The sequence below is a fragment of the Squalius cephalus genome, assembly GCF_949319135.1.
Source record: "Squalius cephalus genome assembly, chromosome: 17".
NCBI classification, from domain to species: domain Eukaryota; kingdom Metazoa; phylum Chordata; class Actinopteri; order Cypriniformes; family Leuciscidae; genus Squalius; species Squalius cephalus.
Window position 1 is genome coordinate 34,747,513 of NC_137138.1, and position 19,666 is coordinate 34,767,178.

The 19,666-nt window shown below is 36.8% G+C and overlaps 1 protein-coding gene across 3 annotated transcripts in view; it reads right to left on the reverse strand.

Annotated features, from left to right (window-relative positions):
• The window catches only part of jade2 (jade family PHD finger 2), a 56,315-nt gene extending 37,004 nt beyond the window's left edge, over nucleotides 1–19,311 (reverse strand). For 2 of the 3 annotated variants that reach the window (XM_079847139.1, XM_079847137.1), the window contains exons 1-4: nucleotides 18,343–19,311; nucleotides 7,470–7,533; nucleotides 3,744–3,829; nucleotides 2,559–2,716 (exon numbers count right to left, since the gene is read on the reverse strand). In XM_079847139.1, the coding sequence (XP_079703265.1) occupies nucleotides 2,559–2,716; nucleotides 3,744–3,829; nucleotides 7,470–7,533 (308 nt within the window). In that variant the 5' untranslated portion in view covers nucleotides 18,343–19,311. The remainder of the gene's footprint in view (nucleotides 1–2,558; nucleotides 2,717–3,743; nucleotides 3,830–7,469; nucleotides 7,534–18,342) is intronic. The other variant, XM_079847138.1, reaches the window with a different exon arrangement.
• Between the last annotated feature and the right edge of the window lie 355 nt (nucleotides 19,312–19,666).

The following is a 19,666-nucleotide window of genomic DNA, read 5'->3' on the forward strand; positions in this document are numbered from 1 at the left end:
AGCAACTTTGACTGAAATAACCACTCGTTACAACCGAGGTATGCAGCAAATTTGTGAAGCCACAACACGCACAACCTTGAGGCGGATGGGCTACAACAGCAGAAGACCCCACCGGGTACCACTCATCTCCACTACAAATAGGAAAAAGAGGCTACAATTTGCACGAGCTCACCAAAATTGGACAGTTGAAGACTGGAAAAATGTTGCCTGGTCTGATGAGTCTTGATTTCTGTTGAGACATTCAGATGGTAGAGTTAGAATTTGGCGTAAACAGAATGAGAACATGGATCCATCATGCCTTGTTACCACTGTGCAGGCTGGTGGTGGTGGTGTAATGGTGTGGGGGATGTTTTCTTGGCACACTTTAGGCCCCTTAGTGCCAATTGGGCATCGTTTAAATGCCACGGCCTACCTGAGCATTGTTTCTGACCATGTCCATCCCTTTATGACCACCATGTACCCATCCTCTGATGGCTACTTCCAGCAGGATGTGGTGGAACGGGAGCTTCGTGCCCTGGATGTGCATCCCACAAATCTCCATCAACTGCAAGATGCTATCCTATCAATATGGGCCAACATTTCTAAAGAATGCTTTCAGCACCTTGTTGAATCAATGCCACGTAGAATTAAGGCAGTTCTGAAGGCGAAAGGGGGTCAAACACAGTATTAGTATGGTGTTCCTAATAATCCTTTAGGTGAGTGTATATCCCAATGAAAGGGAATATCGAACAGAGGGCAGGGTTTCACTTCAGCGCTCCTCCTCTCCATCTCTGCTCATAGCAGACTGACGGTGTGAGTGGTTACGCGTTTTCAACCCAAGTCGTCACACTGACGTCATCAGAGAAGGAACGCCATTCCAGACCGGAAGTAACTTTTCAGATTTTGATTAAAGATTACCACGGCAAACTATTTTTTTTTCAGTGTATTAACTTGCACAGATTATTTGTTCACCACAAGACTAGTAATATGCGCTAACAAAGTAAATAGGGTCAATTTTGATTTCATGTCGACTTTAAATTCAAAATCTAGACCAAGCGATCACTTACTGATTTTTATGTACATTATTAACACATGTAAATGTAACTGAAGTAGTGCAAAACACAAGTACAGAAAGTGCATTCTGTCAACTTTTCACATGCATGCAATTCACAATTTACACTGTGCAACTGGACAAACTAGTTTTTCGCAGGTTTGGCTCGTCCATAGATCGGAAGTGGTCACGGAGTGCGTTATCTGAGAAAGCTTCTGTGACAGCTGTTTCGCCAGCTTTAAAATGCGGTTTCGGGAGCGCATCCTGGGAAAAGTATTTACGGAAAGGCAAATTGTATGGAGGATCGATTGCCTTTAGCAGCCGCTTGAAGACGGCACCCACAGGTATCATATCTTTGGCTACGTGAAACGTGATCGCTGATGTTTCTTCCCACTTTATACTATTTCTCGCATATAAGCACACTGCAAGAGAAGGAATTTGAAATATTCGATATTCACAATATTTTTTAATTTTATATCGTCGTCAAAATTATTGCGATATCATTGCTAATATTCGAAATATCACCCACACTGCAAAAAATACTTTTCTTACTTAGTATTTTTGGCGTTTCCAGTCCAAATATATAAAAATTCTTAAATCAAGATGCATTTACTAAAGTAGTAAAAGGCCATAAGATATTATGTCTTGTTTTCTAGGGGAAATAAATCAAAATTAAGTGAGTTGTTGCTTAAAAAAAAAGCAAAATTATCTGGCAAAATTATCTTGTTTCTGTTTGAATTAAGATTAATTTTCTTAGCACATTGGCAGATAATTTTGCTTTTTTCAAGCATCAACTCACTAAAAGGGATACTTCCACGATTAGCATAAGGCTTTGTATCAGTAGAAACCCGGTGGTATTCTCGAGTGACCGTGCTTCCCTCCCTCATGTCCCCTTGAGACGAGAGATTTCTGTATTGTGTGTCTGGAAAAAACCTCAGGTGACGCAAAAATCGTCATTTAGCTCATCTGAGGCTTTTTAGTCCAGAGGCGAGAGACTACAGCCAGCAGGAGGAGCTCGTCCCGCATGTCTTCAACCCGCCTATAGGGGGATCTCACGATAAAACACCGTCATTTCAGTTTCGAGTCGACTAGTAGCCTAGTTGTCTCATTTCTCCCGATACTGCCCTCTGTAACCGGTAGGCGTGGCTTGGGAGTGGCCTCGTAGGGCAGTGAAGCAAGTGCATTCTGGGAGATGTTGTCTTTCATCCACATGAGCCAAAAATATATTTTCAGGCTTTTCTCAGTCTAGAAGGCACCAACTTCTAAAATAATTTCACATTTCTACATAAATGACACAATTTAAACACATATTCATCTTTCCAGCGGTGAAATATCCTTTTAATTTTGATTTATTTCCCCAGAAAACAGGACATAATATCTTATGGAATTTTACTTTTCTGGCAAATGCATCTTGATTTTTTTTTTTTTTTTTTTAGATATTTGGACTGGAAACAAGACAAAAATACTAAGTAAGAAAAGCATTTTTTAACTCCAAGCAGTGTTCCTCCCTGGTCTGGCGGGACCTCACCTGACCACGGGCTGGGGAATGGCCTCCAGGCTGGCGGGCACCTGCACACCCTTCTCCCACTCCTGCCTCCAGGGGTCCGACAGGAAGCAGAACTCCTCCGGGCTCAGCTGGGCGGAATCAGGCAACTTCATGGCTGTGATGAAATCGGTCCGAAACACCTGAAAGAACACGACGACATTGGCAACATTCATCACGGATGTTTTCTTCTGACATTTTCACCGGCACTGAAGCAAGTATTAAACACTTTGCCATTTTCTAAGCAATTACAAAAGCACTTAAAAGATAAACTTCACTAACAATCTTCCAGACCTTTCACAAATGAACACAACAGATCTGAAGAACTTGATGTTTAGGACAGATGAATATTAAACATTAAATCACACATTAAAAACCCCCACAAATACATCAAATGTACAATACTCTGACATAAATCAAACAATACCATATAGCTATTCTCAACTGCTTGATTGTTTATATTATCATTGTATAGTCCAGCTCTAAACTGCTGAAAGTGGACAATTAGGCATTAGGATATTATCAATATTAACGTCACGAAACTGTATGCATATACTCATTAGTCATTTTTAAATCGAGTCTTTACACTTTTTTAATTCAGGATTGCTTTTAATTGACTTATTTAATTGTTTATTAATTCAGTGCTATATCTTTTTTTGCTCTCTACTTCGTGTTTTAAGTTATATTGTTGTGCTTGCTTGTGTTGTAAAGTGCTTTGAGAAATGACATTTTAAAGGTGCTAAACAAAATAAATTGTATTATTATTTATATAAAATGACTTTATTTCACTGAAAATCTTGCCGTCCACCCAGTAGATTAATCTGATTATTTTTTTAATATACAAATCTTTGCATTTGTCTTAATTTGGATTAAAGTTGAAATGTAATAAAAATGGACAACTCTTTATTCCAAATGATTTATTATTGTGTTAATAATGTTGAATCAGAATAAGTTCCTCTGGCAGCATCTCTTCTCTTCTCTGATGATGTGGGCGGGGCTATAACCTGTCACTCACATGAGATCAGCCAATAGCAAACCACAACCATCCAATCAATTCCCCACGGACACAATCAGGCTCCGCCCACATTTGATCTTGTTCCAGAAGCGTTTCAATCGCATAATACAACACAATAGGGAAGATAAGACGAATGCAACTTCAGTGTTTCTCACCTCGGATGGTTTCTTCTGCTCATGGCGTACCCATGTGCTATTGGTCCCTGTGTTCTTCGAAGACCGTGACCAGGTGGTCACATGACCTGCAAGAGATTGAAGTGTCACACCTGAACGCACAGAGAACTCAATCATCATTTACTCGCCCTCATGTTGTTCCAAACCTGTATGACTTTCTTTTTGGCTTTGCAATGATATGAGGGTGAGCAAATGACAGACATTTGAGGCGAAAAATAAATTCCGATAAACTTTCGGCATACTTGATAAACATCTGATGATAACATTTCCACTGAGGTCAAAGTAAAAAACAACAACAAAAAAAACAGATTTAATCTTTCCATTTAAAAAGAAAAAGTATTGTTTGACCAGTAATTCAGTGAAAGGTGTTTTCATTGCTTTAGTGTTAGTTAGCACAGAATTGTACTGACTAAATGACTTGTATTATTTAATACAAATTTCTAAGGCCTTTAAATGATCAACATGATCAAAACTCTGCTGATAATCCTGTCGCACACAGTCTCCTCCAGTCCTTCTGTCTCTGATTGAGAGTTTAGACTCTTTTATCAAGTAAAAGTCTTTTAGTGTAATTGTACAATCGTCCTCCTTCAGCTCGTGTGTTTCTGCTGTCAAATCTGCTCTGATTTATATCAAGGAAACATAAGAATAACTTTCATATTGTTAGTAATATTTCAGACTGACGGTTTACTTGATTATCCAGACATAATTTTTTAGAGAAATCATGAGTATCAAATATGATCATAATGCTTTTGAGGAAGGTTTATTTGTTCATCTCTCCATCATCATTGTATTACATTGCATTATGTTTTAAAACTACAGAGCTTTGATCAGTAAACTATTCAAAAATCCTCTTACTAATACATTATTTGCAGATATTGATATTTATATGCATTTTATGTCAGTATCTGCTACACTGTTATAAAGATCTCATTGATTTACATCACAAGTAAATCATCTCACTATTTTTTTCCATATAAATACCATTCGAGTAACTATCGATTGTCAAGAATAAACATTATTTACAGCCCTAATTACTATTTTATAATGTTCTAATCTTATATTAATCATTATTATAACTACTGAAATATAATATTCAGGTTGGCTGGGTTTTAAAAAACTATCAAAAGTACAAATATTATTATGCATATCATACTATTCCTGTGCAACATTTGCTTGCAAAGCCTTAAAGTCATGCAGACAATGCAAGATCAATGTGAATTAATGTACACTGTAAATGCATGAATTACTAGAGGTGTAGCGATACCCTCAGGTCACGACACTGAACTCACGATACAACATTATTGCGATCCTCCAAGACATATGATAAAAGGTGAACAAAAAATGTCCTGTTGATTAAAATGCTAAATTTGGTTTTATATTGTGAGTGTAAATGAATAGACTTGGACTTGGTGCTGAAACCCAAAGCACAGGACAATAGAGACACCAGAATAACAATATTCATGATTCTGAAGCTGAAAATACTGAATTATTGTAGATGAATATTCTCTGTCACTGACTAGATATATTTAAAATAATGTAAGACACTTTTACTGGTAACATCAGACATTTGGCATTATCAGGATTAGGGCTGTCACTTTTTATTCGATATTCGAATATGCATTCGAACATGACGTGAAATATCCGAAATCGAACTATAAATAAACTATTCAGTTTTTAAAGTGCCATGTTTTGCGCATTTTTTACAGTCTATGATTAGACCGTTTGCTTTTTATTTTATTGTTTGCCATCTCATCCAGTAGCAGCCGCTCTAAACGTATTGTAGCGTAGGCCCATGACCAAATCAAGCGAATAATAGCCAGCTTGTTTTGAAAATGGAAGATAACGACAAGACTAGAGAGACCGCGCTGTAATTCCTGCCTATTACACACACACACACACACACACGACCCACAGAAAAGACTCGCGTCAGTATCGAGTTCTCTTTCGGGCTTGAACAAGCCACAACACACAAATTATGCCGAGTGTCCTCATAAGAGCAGTCTTAAATTATTTAAATAAAGTCTTAAATGAACGTAGAGATGTGAGAAAATGCGACGCGCGTGTCAGATCGCGTCTCTGTTCGCAGCGGCTGGTCTTAAAGTGTCATTAATGTTAATCAAAGAACAAAGGTAAGAGAGTAAATTACTCACTCAGACCCCGCGCCAGGAGGATTATTATACCGGTAGCCTAATCATGAATGCACTCCCTATCTTTTAACACATCTCCAGCGAACGGCTTTTTCACGCAAAAGAAAAACTGTTCATTAAGCGCAGTGAAATTCAGCGACCATGTGGCGTTTCCTGATGGATCAAGGTTGTTCGTTAACTTCATTTTACATTTTACTCGTAGATATTCGAATATATTGCTTGATATTCGATATCCGTTCGAATTTGATTTTTCTCAAAAGTGACAGCCCTAATCAGGATACACTAATATTCCCCCATTGCATTATTATACATTATTATATTCAACATTATACATTAGGACTGGGTATTGACACAAATTTCACAAGCTTGCAATTCGATTCAATATTGATTATTTTGGATATCAGGTTCAATACATTGCAAATTTTCTCAAGGAAAACAAATCTCTTCACTAATGCTGTAAACTATGGGAGTCAGTTGTAGCCTATAGGCTTCATTAGCCTACTATAATATTGAAGGTAAAAATGAACTGATTTGTATACAAACACTTAAAATTAACTTTTATTTATTTTATAATAATAAAGTTATATGAAATATAAACATTTAAATGGTGGCTGTCATAAACTTTCCAGATTTATTAAAACATGCATTAAATATTGAAGAACATTAAAAAGTATAATGAATATGTAATATGGTGCGTATATTTAACTAAATGCTCCTTTCTAGAGTGGGCTAGTTTACTTTTCTAGCTGACTAACGAGTTTATGGTCACTGGATCTGGTTTTTCTGAGGTAAATGTGACGTTACATGACATTGTTTACTGACGTCTTTCCACCGTTGAAACACTGATTGAGCGACTCCATGTCACATGATACGGACTTCGATTAGTTGTACTCTATCTTTTAACACACTTTCAGAAGCTCATTCATGTTTATTTCGCGCTGTAACTGGTGTTATTAATGCGGAAGAGAAGATCATGTGCTTCTCTAGAGCTGAGCCAGAGCGATCTCACGCCACAGCGACAAAACGGTATTAATATTTTTGAATTTCTTAAGGAAATGGACATAATTTGAAATCTGAGACTTTGTTTCATATCAATAGTAACAAAGCACAAAGATTATAGCGATTTATTGGATGGGATGCGCTACAATGTTCCATTCATTCATCAACTGAAAACAGGATGACTAATCGATTCTTGGGATTTAAGAATCGATATTGTTTCATAAAAATGAGAATCGATTAAAATCGAGAAATCGATATTTTTTACCCAGCCCTACTATACATAGTAGTTTAATGTAGTACTGACACTAAAACTCTTTTAGTACTTTTTTCTCACACAGTAATTTCTATTTTGGGTGAACTATCCGCGATACATATTGTTGCATTTTTGTATTGCGATATATCGTTACACCCCTAAAAACTACACACTCGAGTGCAGCCGAAGCCCAGTAAAACATTCACTTGCTGAACAACTGATGAACAGACACAAACTTTCTCCACGCGTAAATAAAGCTCTGGCTGAGGAGAAGCCATGTGTTTTCCTCCATCTGTGTGTATCACTCACTGTCAGTGGTGTCCGAGTCGTTGCTGCTGGTGGAGTACTTTCTCCTCTTCATCTCACTCTCCATCTGTCAGGGAAGAAGAAGAAGAAGGGATGAACAATATTAGACCCTGTGAAGATGACAGAAACACATGCAGTGTGTGTGTGTGTGTGTGTGTGTGTGTAGGCAGGAGAGGAAACACTTCACTGGCTGTTGGCAGATTAATGTGGCCATGAAACAGGGCTTTCCCTCTCAGTCGATCATCACTTTACGAGAGACTGAATCCCACTCGCTGGCCCAGATGCCTTCACGACATGATTTAGGGGAAAATCGAATTGCAATTTATTAACATTTTAAATGAAAATATTAGGGATGTACGCTATATCCGCTACTATATGATCACTATGATATGTGACTCTGGACCACAAACCCAGTCACGAGTCGCATAGGGGTATATTTGAGGCAATAGCCAACAATACACTGTATGGGTCAAAATTATCGATTTTTCTTTTATGCCAAAAATCATTAGGATATTAAGTAAAGATCATGTTCCATGAAGATATTTTGTAAATTTCCTACTGTAAATATATATAAAAAAAAAAAAATTGTGAGTGGATGCAGCACAATCGCCAACATAAATGAACAACTTTAAAGGAGATTTTCTTAATGTTTATATTTTTTTGCACCCTCAGATTCCAGATTTACAATATTTGAATCTCGCCCAAATATTGTCCTAACAAACCAACCATGCATCAATGGAAAGCTTATAGCTTATGTATTCAGCTTTCAGATGATGTATACATATCAATTGAAAAAAAAAAAAAATACCCATGAGACATATGATAATTTTTTATGTTACTGTTATCGGCCTGATAAGAAAATTCAGCCAATATATTAAAGCTGCATAATAATGTATTATTTCGTTCAGCTGAGACGCTTCAGATGCGCACTGTTAAACATGATGGCTTTGAATTGCTTGAAATATTATTGGAATCACTTCAAAAAAGGAAAATAGAGTAAAGTAGTGCAACATGTGCAGCGCAAGTCTGTCATATCGGCTAGAAAAAAAATTCATTCATAAACCTTATAATTGTGTGTTTGGGACATGGCTTTTAATAGTGAGACTTTTGTTTTTGTAACCAGGCTCTCAAAAATGATATAAATATTTGGATTTAGATTTATCGGCCAATATCGGTTATCGCCTTTCAAATATAAAGAATTATCGCTATCGGCCAAAATTTTCATATCGGTGCATCCCTATAAAAATATAAAATGTATTTTAAATTGCAATTTAACATTTGGTTTAAACTAAATTCCAGGTTTGCTGTGCTTGATTGTAGGTCTGCACAATTTAGCTAAAATGTTGTAATGTTATGCATCAATATAGCTTTAAAAATAATAATAATAATAATAATTATTATTACAAAATAAAAAAAATCATGAAACTTATACAATTATTAAATTATCAAGATAAAAAAAAACATTCTGTGAAATGGTTTTTTTTTTCTTCACACAAATTCAGTGTTGTGTTTTTTTCTGGTAATCAAATAAAGAAATAAACAGTAATTTAATTTCTTTTAATCATAAAATAAAAAAAAAATTTGGCCAAACAACGTTCTGCACAATTTACTTTACTGTTTTAGAAATTTACAGTAAAAAAAACAAAATATGTGAAAAACACCTATTTTAGCTTCAGGTTCTAAAGGGTTAACAAGACACAGGTGAAAACAATGAGGGACTAATGAGGGGAACCAAAAGAACTACAAAACTAGACTCAGGAAACAGGAAACTAGAAATCCAAACAAACAGAGAACACGTGACAGAATGAAAGCATGCGGGGCTGGGCTAGGATGGGATGGGTACAGCTCTGCGGCACAAGCTCAGCGTGTGTGTGTGTGTGTAGAGAGAGCTGGATGTGTCCAGAGAGAAAGTGAGCGTGAACAGGAGTATTCTGGGTGAGAGAGAATAGACTGCAGTCCCCCAGGGAGAGAGAGAGAGATATCTTCAGCTGTTCTCTCCTGCACAGCCTATTTATAGGAATATAGAAAGAGACACTGTCAGACCAGAGTACACACACACACACACACAATCAGGCTAACAGAACCGTCTGTGTAACCATCAGACCACTGATGTTACCACGGCCCTGTTTTACACCTGTAACTCTCGTGTTATAGACTGAGACTGATTATGAGTGAGGCTCACCAAACACAAAGAGAGAGTGTGAACAGTTTTGATTTATTATTTTATAAAAATATATTTTTTTTTAATTTTAGAATAAAAAAAAATGGATGGATGATAAAAACAAATGTAAGTGTCTTGAATCAAAGTGACTATATAATAATTGTCCTACTGCTCTACTACACACTGAAGCATGCGTGATGTTCGTCTGCGTCTCGATATATATGAGGACATGAACTCTATAGAGCCGTATGAAATCTGTTGGATTTTTTCCCAAAATTTGGTTTAAATTTTTCTGGATTCCATTTTATTTGGAATTTTTAACTCCATTTTAATGGTTACATAAAATGGTAGTAATAAAAAAATATGTCTAATTAATTTAACAACAATTTATTAAAAGTTTAACAAAAATGTTATGTTCAGGGCCCTATGAAATACGTTTTATTATTTTTCTCAAATTCTGTTTTATTTTTACCAAATTCTGTGTTTACTGTTTTCTAGATTCCATTTTAATGGTTTAATTCAATTTTAATAAATCAAATCATGTGTAATTAATGAAATCATAAAGACACTGATTTATTAATTCAAAAATAAAATTGAATTTCTTAGAAAAGTTTTTTTTTATTTCAGAAATTCTGTTGTGTATTTAAATTTTTCTGCCAATTAAATGAGGGCATAAAACATTAAATTATTTATCTTTTAATCATATGAAATTAAATAAACTTTTATCTAAAAAATAAATATTAAATCCTTTATTATTATTATTATTATTATTAGTGTTAGTATTATTATACTGTACAACAGTAATATATTTCTGTCACAAATTCTTTAAGTTAAACCAAACCTTTATTTTGAAGGGTTGCCGTGAAGACCTTTGAGTTTAGGCTACGTGTTTTATGATGCTAGTTTTCCTCAGATGAAACGGTAAAATGCTAATAAAGTGACTCTAGAGATGAAGTTCATGCGTTCATGTCCTCATATAGTGAGACGGCAGAGGCTGAAACACTGCGACCATCACGCGTGCTTCAGTGTGTGTGTGTGTGTGTGTGTGTGTGTGTGTGTGTGTGTGTGTGTGTGTGTGAAATCAAACCATTCATTTACACAGAGACACTCAGAACATGCAGGATTAATATTTAAAGAGTCTCTTTGCGGTTTAATATTGTGTTACGTTGTGAGAGGCTAATCATGACTACCAGTGACGCAAGTTTATGATGCTGATTGGTCCAACACACGCGAAACACCAGCACCCGCCATTTTTAAAAAGCTGTGTACTTTTTCCTCCATGAACATGTAAAACAGTGATAGATGAGCCTCTCAACCTTTACGCTGAGGAGAAAATCCAACACAACTTTGAGGGACCAAGCGAAACATGATTATGATGCTAGCAACACATCAACCACACGGCATACGCTTATAGTTCCTATAACAGAGATCCTAGAGCTAACCAGTGCGAACGCCCCTAATATTATACCGTGCAAGGAAGAAACCAAACCAATGTATAGTTGACATTTGAGGCTTAATGTTACAGAAAAGCAATATAACTTTTTCAGGAAGAGTGTTTTCAGCTTGTTTTTTATTTTTATATAAAATGATGGCATGTAGTTGCTTCAATCAATGGAATAAAGCTTTTCAAAACATCATTCAATGTAAATTAATATTAATAATCGCAATTAAAATTTTAAGGGAATAATCGATTATTATGATTTTTGTCATAATCGTCCAGCTCTAGTCACAATAGCCTATTCATGTGCAGAATAAAGGGGCGGGGCCTGGTTGAGTTAGTTAGTAGTGTGTTAAACTGGCGGTTATGGAAAGGGGCGGGACATTTCCCAAACACAACGCTCGACCAATCACAACACACTGCTCCAGCCGACCAATCAGAGCACAGTGTGCTTTTCAGAAGGAGGGGCTTCATAGAGACAGGAAGTAAACAGAGCGTTACTGACAGACTGGGAAGAGAGGAGCCGCAACAATGGAGAATATGAGGAGAATAATCAACATTTACAGCAGGAAAACCTGATCTAGTAGAGCCTGAAACAACACCAAGAAGACTTTGTAAAAGGGCATAATAATAGGTACACTTTAAAGATTTACAAATTCAATTAATTAGACATGCTTTTTGATTATTAAAATTGTATAAAATTGGAATTCAGAAAAATAAAAAAACAGAAAACATTAAATTTGGGGGGAAAAAAATAACGGTTTTCATCTCAAAGATGATCAGACAAAAAATTAAAATGCTCTATTCAAATTGTAACAGCAATGTAATTATTTAAGTTTTTTCTTTTTAATAAATTTGCAAAGTGTCTCTGCCTCTCGGTTGAGGAGCACCTTTCTCTGGTTTATAGATCAAAGCATGGTAATGTCATCTCTCAACATCAGCACCACATCCATCTCTCACAAACATGTAATCCGCCACACGAGCACACGCAGTCACACACTGCCCTTCTAACGGCACGCGTGACACAAATCCACGAAGCGGGGGAACATCAGAGGCAGAGCTCACACAGGCAGAGCTTCATTCATCAATAACTCCCACACCCAATGAGGAACGCACAATGCTACCCATGTGACCGCCTCGCCTCCTTCTCCACCAATCACAAGACAGCTGCCAAACACACTGAACAGATATAGCTGTTCTACAAGCAGTTGAAGATATTGTTAACTTGAGCAAACACAGTATGATGGCAAATAAACTGACGTAACTGTTGTCAAACCCCTTTACAACACAAACGCTAAAAAAAAAAAAAAAAGGCTGAGAATATTTGCTGCCCCCAGTGGCGCAAAAATGGGGTATGCAGTGCATAGGGGGCGCCATTGTGGCACAATAATCCTTTGAAAATCTCCTTTAATAAAACTTTATAAATAATCAAAAATTATTTGTTAAAAATGATGAAAGGAACTTTTGTTTAGCATTTTATCTGATTATTTATTATATATTTATTATATCAATAACAACCGCTCACCCTCCGACTACTTTAAGTCTGTCCCATGACCAAAAATGGATAGATGTGGGAAGCGTTGTGGGAAACAGAGCAGAAAAGGGTAAAATGATAAGCTTAACCTATTATTATTAATATGTATTTATTTTATCACTGTAAGTCTTTAAATTGATCAACATTTAACAACGGTTAACTTTGGTTCAACTTCGCATTTACGCTTGACAATAACGCTTGTTTGCTGGACACGTTTTTTTTTTTGTTTTTTTTTGAAGGCTGGAAAAGTAGCTTAAAAATAATTAGGGAAGCATCGAAACGCGAGAATGATTCTGATTTTATTAGCCACATTCAGTGTAAAGAGCGACTGATGAGCACAACAGCACACAAGAGTCTCACAGAACATATGATATAGTTATTTAACAGAACACGACCACGGGAGCTGTTTGCTGAATATTATCACGAACATGTAGCCTATTTAATTATCATAAATGTTTATTTTCATAAACAAATAGCCTATTTAATATTAAGTAACTTCAATTTTAGATGCATTATTGACAGACGAAAATAGTTCCAAAGGAAAACAACAATTACTGAATGATTAGGATTCGGCCGTTTGAACGAATTGTTTGAATGAATGACTCAATGATTCACTTATTAAGACCATGGCCGATATATCGGATATTTGGCATTTTTTAAATATCAGCATCAGCAATTTTTTCTGATTGGCCGTTGTGTTGGAAGTGGGACTTTTATTTTGACGGCGCTCCGGACTTTTATTTTGACGTGCGGTGCTGAGAGCGGCAGCGCCTGATCACACAGCGCTCACTCACATTCTCCGTCTTCACTAGCTTCCGATCTCTGTCAGTCATATCTAATACCAGAGAATGTCTAATATGGCGAGAAGTTTCACTCTCACTACACTTCCGGCTTCTGAACTGGTTGCAGTTCCACTCTGATTCCACATGAGGGCGCTCACAGGACGAGTGCAGAATGAATGGAGGTCAATGGCGGTATACCCCTCAAAATCCACTTTTCTCAGGATATAATTTTTTGTCTAGTAATTTGAATGTTGTATTCGAAAGGAGATGCAAAGAAATTACACATTGCTGGGTGTTAAATTTTTTAGAGTCACTTATTTGCTTTAAAAAGTCTTTCAAAATGTCAATGACGTCAGAATGCTGACATCATTAGCAGAATGCTAGCGTGTTATGGGCAACAACAACTCAACCTGTAAGAAATCAAAACGACATAAGTACTCGTTCATTCAACTTTCGACTTAAAACCCATGTTGAACTTGCAAAATCTACAATCAGATCTGAGATTTCTCAACGGCAATCGGGTGAAAGAGACAAATTTAGCCGTTTAGCCCCATAGACTCCCATTCATTTTGCACTCATGGCGATCGCCCCCAGTGGAACTCTGGTGGAACTACAACCAAAATTCGGTACAATAGGGCTTAATAGGGAGTGGGCAGGCTCTCCGTAGACGGGCTCTGCTAATACTTTGTTAGACAGAACTGGTAAACAAAGAAAGTTTATGGTATGCGAAAAAGTAAAGCGCTGCTTTTATAGCCTATTATTTGTAACAGAAAAGGCAAACAATCAGGCTAAAATACTTTATCATTTACCGTCAACATTCAGCAAAAAAGCATTTACATCATTTAAACAAATCTCTGAATATCTAATAAACATTTAATTTCACAAAGCTTGCAGATTTAATCGAATCCAGCTGTGATATCGTGTGAAGTGTGCGAGTGAATGCGAACAGAAGATCAGCTTCAGGAGACGTGATCGAAAAACTTTAAATCCTTCATTTTAAAATATGCTGTGCTATCAGGGCCGGAGTGAGGCCACTTTTCAGCCCGGGAGTTTCAGGCCCAAGACCGGCCCACTTTTTCTATGGTGGAATTCCAAATTAGCACTTTTTCCAAATTGGATAAATTAAGCAACAGTTCAGATTACTATTGTGAAGTTTGTAATGGTTCAACAAATAATGTAAAGGTTAAATAATAATTCACTTAGACTTTATAAGAAGCAATTGCGACTTTATATCACACAATTCTGACTATCTCGCAATTCTGACTTTAAAAGAAGCAATTGCAACTTTATTTCACGCAGTTCTGACTTATATCTTGCAAATTCTGACTTTAAAAGAAGCAATTGCGACTTTATATCACGCAATTCTGACCATATCTCGCAATGCTGACTTTATAACACGCAATTGCAACTTTATTTCAGGCAATTCTGACTTTATAACACACAATTGCAACTTTATTTCAGGCAATTCTGACTTTATAACACGCAATTGCAACTTTATTTCAGGCAATTCTGACTTTATATGTCGCAATTCTGACTTTATAACACGCAATTGCGACTTTATTTCACGCAATTCTGACTTTATATATCGCAATTCTGAGAAATAAAGTCAGAATTGCGAGATGTAAACTCGCAATTGTGAGATAAAAAGTCGCAATTATCTTTTATCTTTCTGTGGCGGAAACAAGCTTCCATACCTCCTGGCCTCTTCCTCCCATCCATCCTCCCTGACGCGTACCGTTTACGGTAGGGCCGGCCCAGCTTATCGGTAGGCGCCGGCGGTGCCGCGGTAGCCCAATATTTACCTGAGAAAACGCTTTGGAAAAGACGGGCTATGGACCCAACCAACTCTATAGGAGGGGAGGGGAGAACTCCCTCATATGGTACAACCCATGCAGAGGCTGCGCGCTGCGGTGTCAGAATGCAAAACGTGTAATGTAGCCTAACTAACGTGACATTGAAATGTGAAAAAAAATAAATAAATTCCTCGACCGGCCCAAAAGTGAAGCGGCCCACTGGGATTTCTCCCGATTCTCCCGATTACCCACTCCGGGCCTGTGTGCTATATCCAGTTGCCCACTGTGTCATATTCATATCGTTTTCTCTGTGTGCTGTATGTAATATTAGCGTTACCTTGTCTTTATTTGAAAAAATATGATTACCAGTGCGCACAATATTACCAGTTTATTGAGTGCCCTGTTACAGTGTTTACTTCCTTTTTATTCACATTTTCATATATTTTTAAACAATTACTTTATTTGTGAAAAATACTGTAATAGGATTGCAGACTCAAGAAGTTGCCCTAAAACTAAACCGCCTGTAGGTGGCGGCAGGTGACCGTCTAAATTAGTGGTCGACCGATATTGTTTTTCCAATATCTTAGAGAGCAGGGTGGCCGATAAAAAGCCGATATATAGGCTATACTTTATATTTATTTTAATCAATATTTAATAAATTACAACGGTCACCTGCCGCCACCTACAGGCGGTTTAGTTTTAGGGCTGGGCGATATATCGCATGACATTGTTAGGCACATCTCGTCAGTAAAGCCGGTTCCTTGATTAGTAGTAAATCGCCATCACCTGCTTTCAGATGGAGCGGCATTTACTACAAAGAGCCGTAGTTCACTGACAAGCTGAGCCATATCGCATTAATATCGCGGACGTATCGCGATGTCATGCGATATATCGCCCAGCCCTATTTAGTTTCATGTTTAGCATCATTGCATTTTTTCTTGTATATTCAAACATTTATTTAAAACATTAATCTCATAACATTGGGCTATTTATTGCAGTTGCAGTTTTGCAGTGTAAATTATTTAATTCATTGGTAAAAGCCCCGTTTTATTATTATAACTAAATTTATTGATCAAATGTAAGAATTTGACATGAAATATTAATCTGTTTCATCTTTGTTCTATATTTAATTAGTTTTTGGCCATAATTGCTTGTAATTAAGCTTATATGTTCTTATTTTATTACTGAGTGTTTGCTTTTCTTTAATAACATTTGAACTTTATAGTTGACTTTATTAAAGTCTTTGGCTATAGTAGTTTTGCTGTAATATCGAAAATGTCACTGGTAGGCCTATGTAAAATTTTGTAGCTTATTTATATGACTATAAGGTTACATGGGTCAAAAAAACAACAAAAGCAATAACAATTTAAACTCATATCAGCGCCAACACTGATCTTGCAGACCCCTCAGCAAACGTGCAGTTGCTGCCCCGCGCGCGGTGTGACGCTCTACGCTAACGGCTTAAATGGATCGCACTTGATCCGTACGGACCAGGCCCCACTTGGTACACGCACAGAGAGACGCGTTTGTGCGCTTTAACGGACCTCAAGTGTCAGCCCGGATCCGGCCCACATCTGGGCCGTGAGGAATCCACCTGTGCCAGATTTGGGTCGACACTATGTTGCTGTCTGGGACGCATACACACAAAATGATGTCAAAATACCAGTCTCGTATTCCCGTAAACACAGTTGGTAAATGAACATTAAGAAAGAAATCTGATGTGCATCATTATATTGGATTTGTGCATTTGGTCTTAAAGTGACAGCAGCCTATACATTCCTGCTGCTAAGTCATTAAGGTTCATCAAATCACAAAACACAGTTTTGTACAAAGATCAATTTATATTTAATTTCTACAGTAAAAAACACTATAGTGTTATTTTACATTTAGGCATAATTATTACGTCTGTAACAGCATACACTACAGTTAGACCTTACTCTATTTGTAAATGTGTGTTAAATATATATATATATATATATATATATATATATATATATATATATATATAAAAAAAAAAAATATATATATATATATATATATATATATATATATATATATATATATATATGTTGTTATTTTAATTCAGTATCATTCAAATTATTAAATTTCATTAAAAAGTCTAGGTAATATTAATACAATTATACAAAATTAAACTCAATTAAAATAATACATAAGTAATAATTAAAAATAAATCGGTTTTCGGCCAAGAGTATCCAAAATTGAGCCCAGAATATTCATTTCTGTGCATCTCTAATTTGATGTTGTAGAATAAAACGTGAAAACATCTTGAGCTTATGTGCAATACAAACCCAATTTCAGACATTTAACCAAAACCCATTCAAAAAACCCATTGACTTCAGGACGATGGAACCCGGAACTGTAATTATACTAACTTGTCTCCAAGTATTAGGAGCAATTGAAAATTAGGCCTACCCCATAGCACCATCCACATACATTTAAAACAAATATATTGATGCACAGAAAAATCATTTATAATAAATACCACAGTATTCCATACAAATAAGAACCGCCAATTTTGATTTCATGGTGACTTTTTTTTATTTGTTTTTTTTATTTTTTATTTTTTAACTGTAACTGTAGACATTTGAAATGGAAAACTAGACTATTAAAACACTATTGAGTACCGATATTGTTAAGATAAAATAATGAGGTATAAAATATGAAACGCGTTTTCCCGCTGCTCACACGCAGCCACGCCCCCTCCGCGCACGTCACGAGCAGACTGGAGGGGGCGTGGCCGATGACCCGCAGGGCTTGTTAGTGAATCTCTTGCAGAAGCATGCTAGGCCATCCAGCGTTTATAACTTAGCGATACTAAAACAACCACTAATTTCATTTTAAACAAATATAGTGTGAGCGCACTGCACTTTCAAATAACTTTGGAATAATCAAGTTGTAGTCAGCTGAGTAAAAGCTCTACCTCCCTATAAAAACTCAACACTATTATTGCACGGAAGAGTTTATCAATAATGACAGACAGGTCGAAAACAGATCATTAATAAAGCACATCGCTTCAGTTCGTGAGGATGTATGTCTCGATCTCAGAATGAGGCTGCAGAATTCAGGCAAACTTAAATCTCATGTAACACAAACGCCCATCCTGAAACTGCGTGATGCCAGAAAAGATGGCACATTCTTTCGCTTTACCTTATTTGCGGTTTGCACAAGAGGGCGTGATGTCCTCGATGCACAGAAATCAGCGGATCATGATCATCTGAGGCCAGGCACATGTATGTCTCTCAGCATCCGTGTGACAGATGATTTCCCCTCCACAGCCCGAATAAAAGTTACAGTCGGCGGGTTTAATCCACATTAAATGGCGTCCTGCGCCGCGGTCCGTCGAGTTGCTAAAATCGCAGTTTCCACACTTATTACAGCAACGTTCATCAGTTCGTCATCCGTAAAATTGTTTCTGAGGAAAGCATTTCCTCACATCCCTGCAAAGTGAAGCGCACTAACTGCTCCAGTGACGTGACAAGTCATCGAGTTTACCGTCTCGATAGCGTCTAAATCTCGTTTCCGTCCAATGAGGCGTTTTACATTCTGTTTTTGTTTGTTTGTTTGTTTCCGCGTAAACAAAACCGACTGAGGTGCGGGATCGCAACATTAAGCTCACACTTATAACTCTTTTGGCGCCATATTAATGACGTACCAAAAATTTCCGTTACAAGCGCGCGGATAAAACCCTGTTGTGGCTCGTGCGCGTGAGAGAAAACACCGCGAAAGCTCTTTGCGTTGTTTACCTGTCAAGTTTTATAATGTCCATCAAGAGCCAGCGAGCATGAAGAAGAAAGTCAGCGGCTTCTCTCTCCTCAAATGAGTGAAGAACGGGGCGGTTCGCTCAAATAACCGACCATTTTACACAGAGTCCGATGGGGGGAGCCATGAACAAACACGAAAGAGGAAATGCCGTTTGACACAACAAACATGACATCTTCGGTTTGTCTGGGAAGACCTTCTTCTCCCTACAAGCGCACAACTTTGCTTGGGATTAGATATGTTCGTAGTATTTGACATGAAGTCTCTTCCAACGAGGGAACATTGAAGTCACGTCAACATGTCATAAGGTTATAACACACAATATAGCCTATAAATGAGCACTGAGCTACACATACACACACACATAAAAAAAAAAAAAAAAAATTGGGTGAATAGGGTATATACAAAAACTAATAGATATAGATTTCACCATTATTATCAAGCTGATTGATTACATTAAGATTACATAATAAAAAAAAATTGAATTACAAGTTTTCTGAAATGTTATGTTCAAATATGTAAATGAGGCGTTATCTAATTAAATATGCACTAATTTGCATACATTTCTAGAATAAAAATCTGAACATTGGATAAAGCCAGGTTCAAAATTCCTGTTTAATTTTTTTTTTTTTTTGACATATACTTTTTATGGAGGGGATTTTGGATTTCTGTTTTTATCAATAAATAAATCGGAAAATAGGAAGTAGTATTT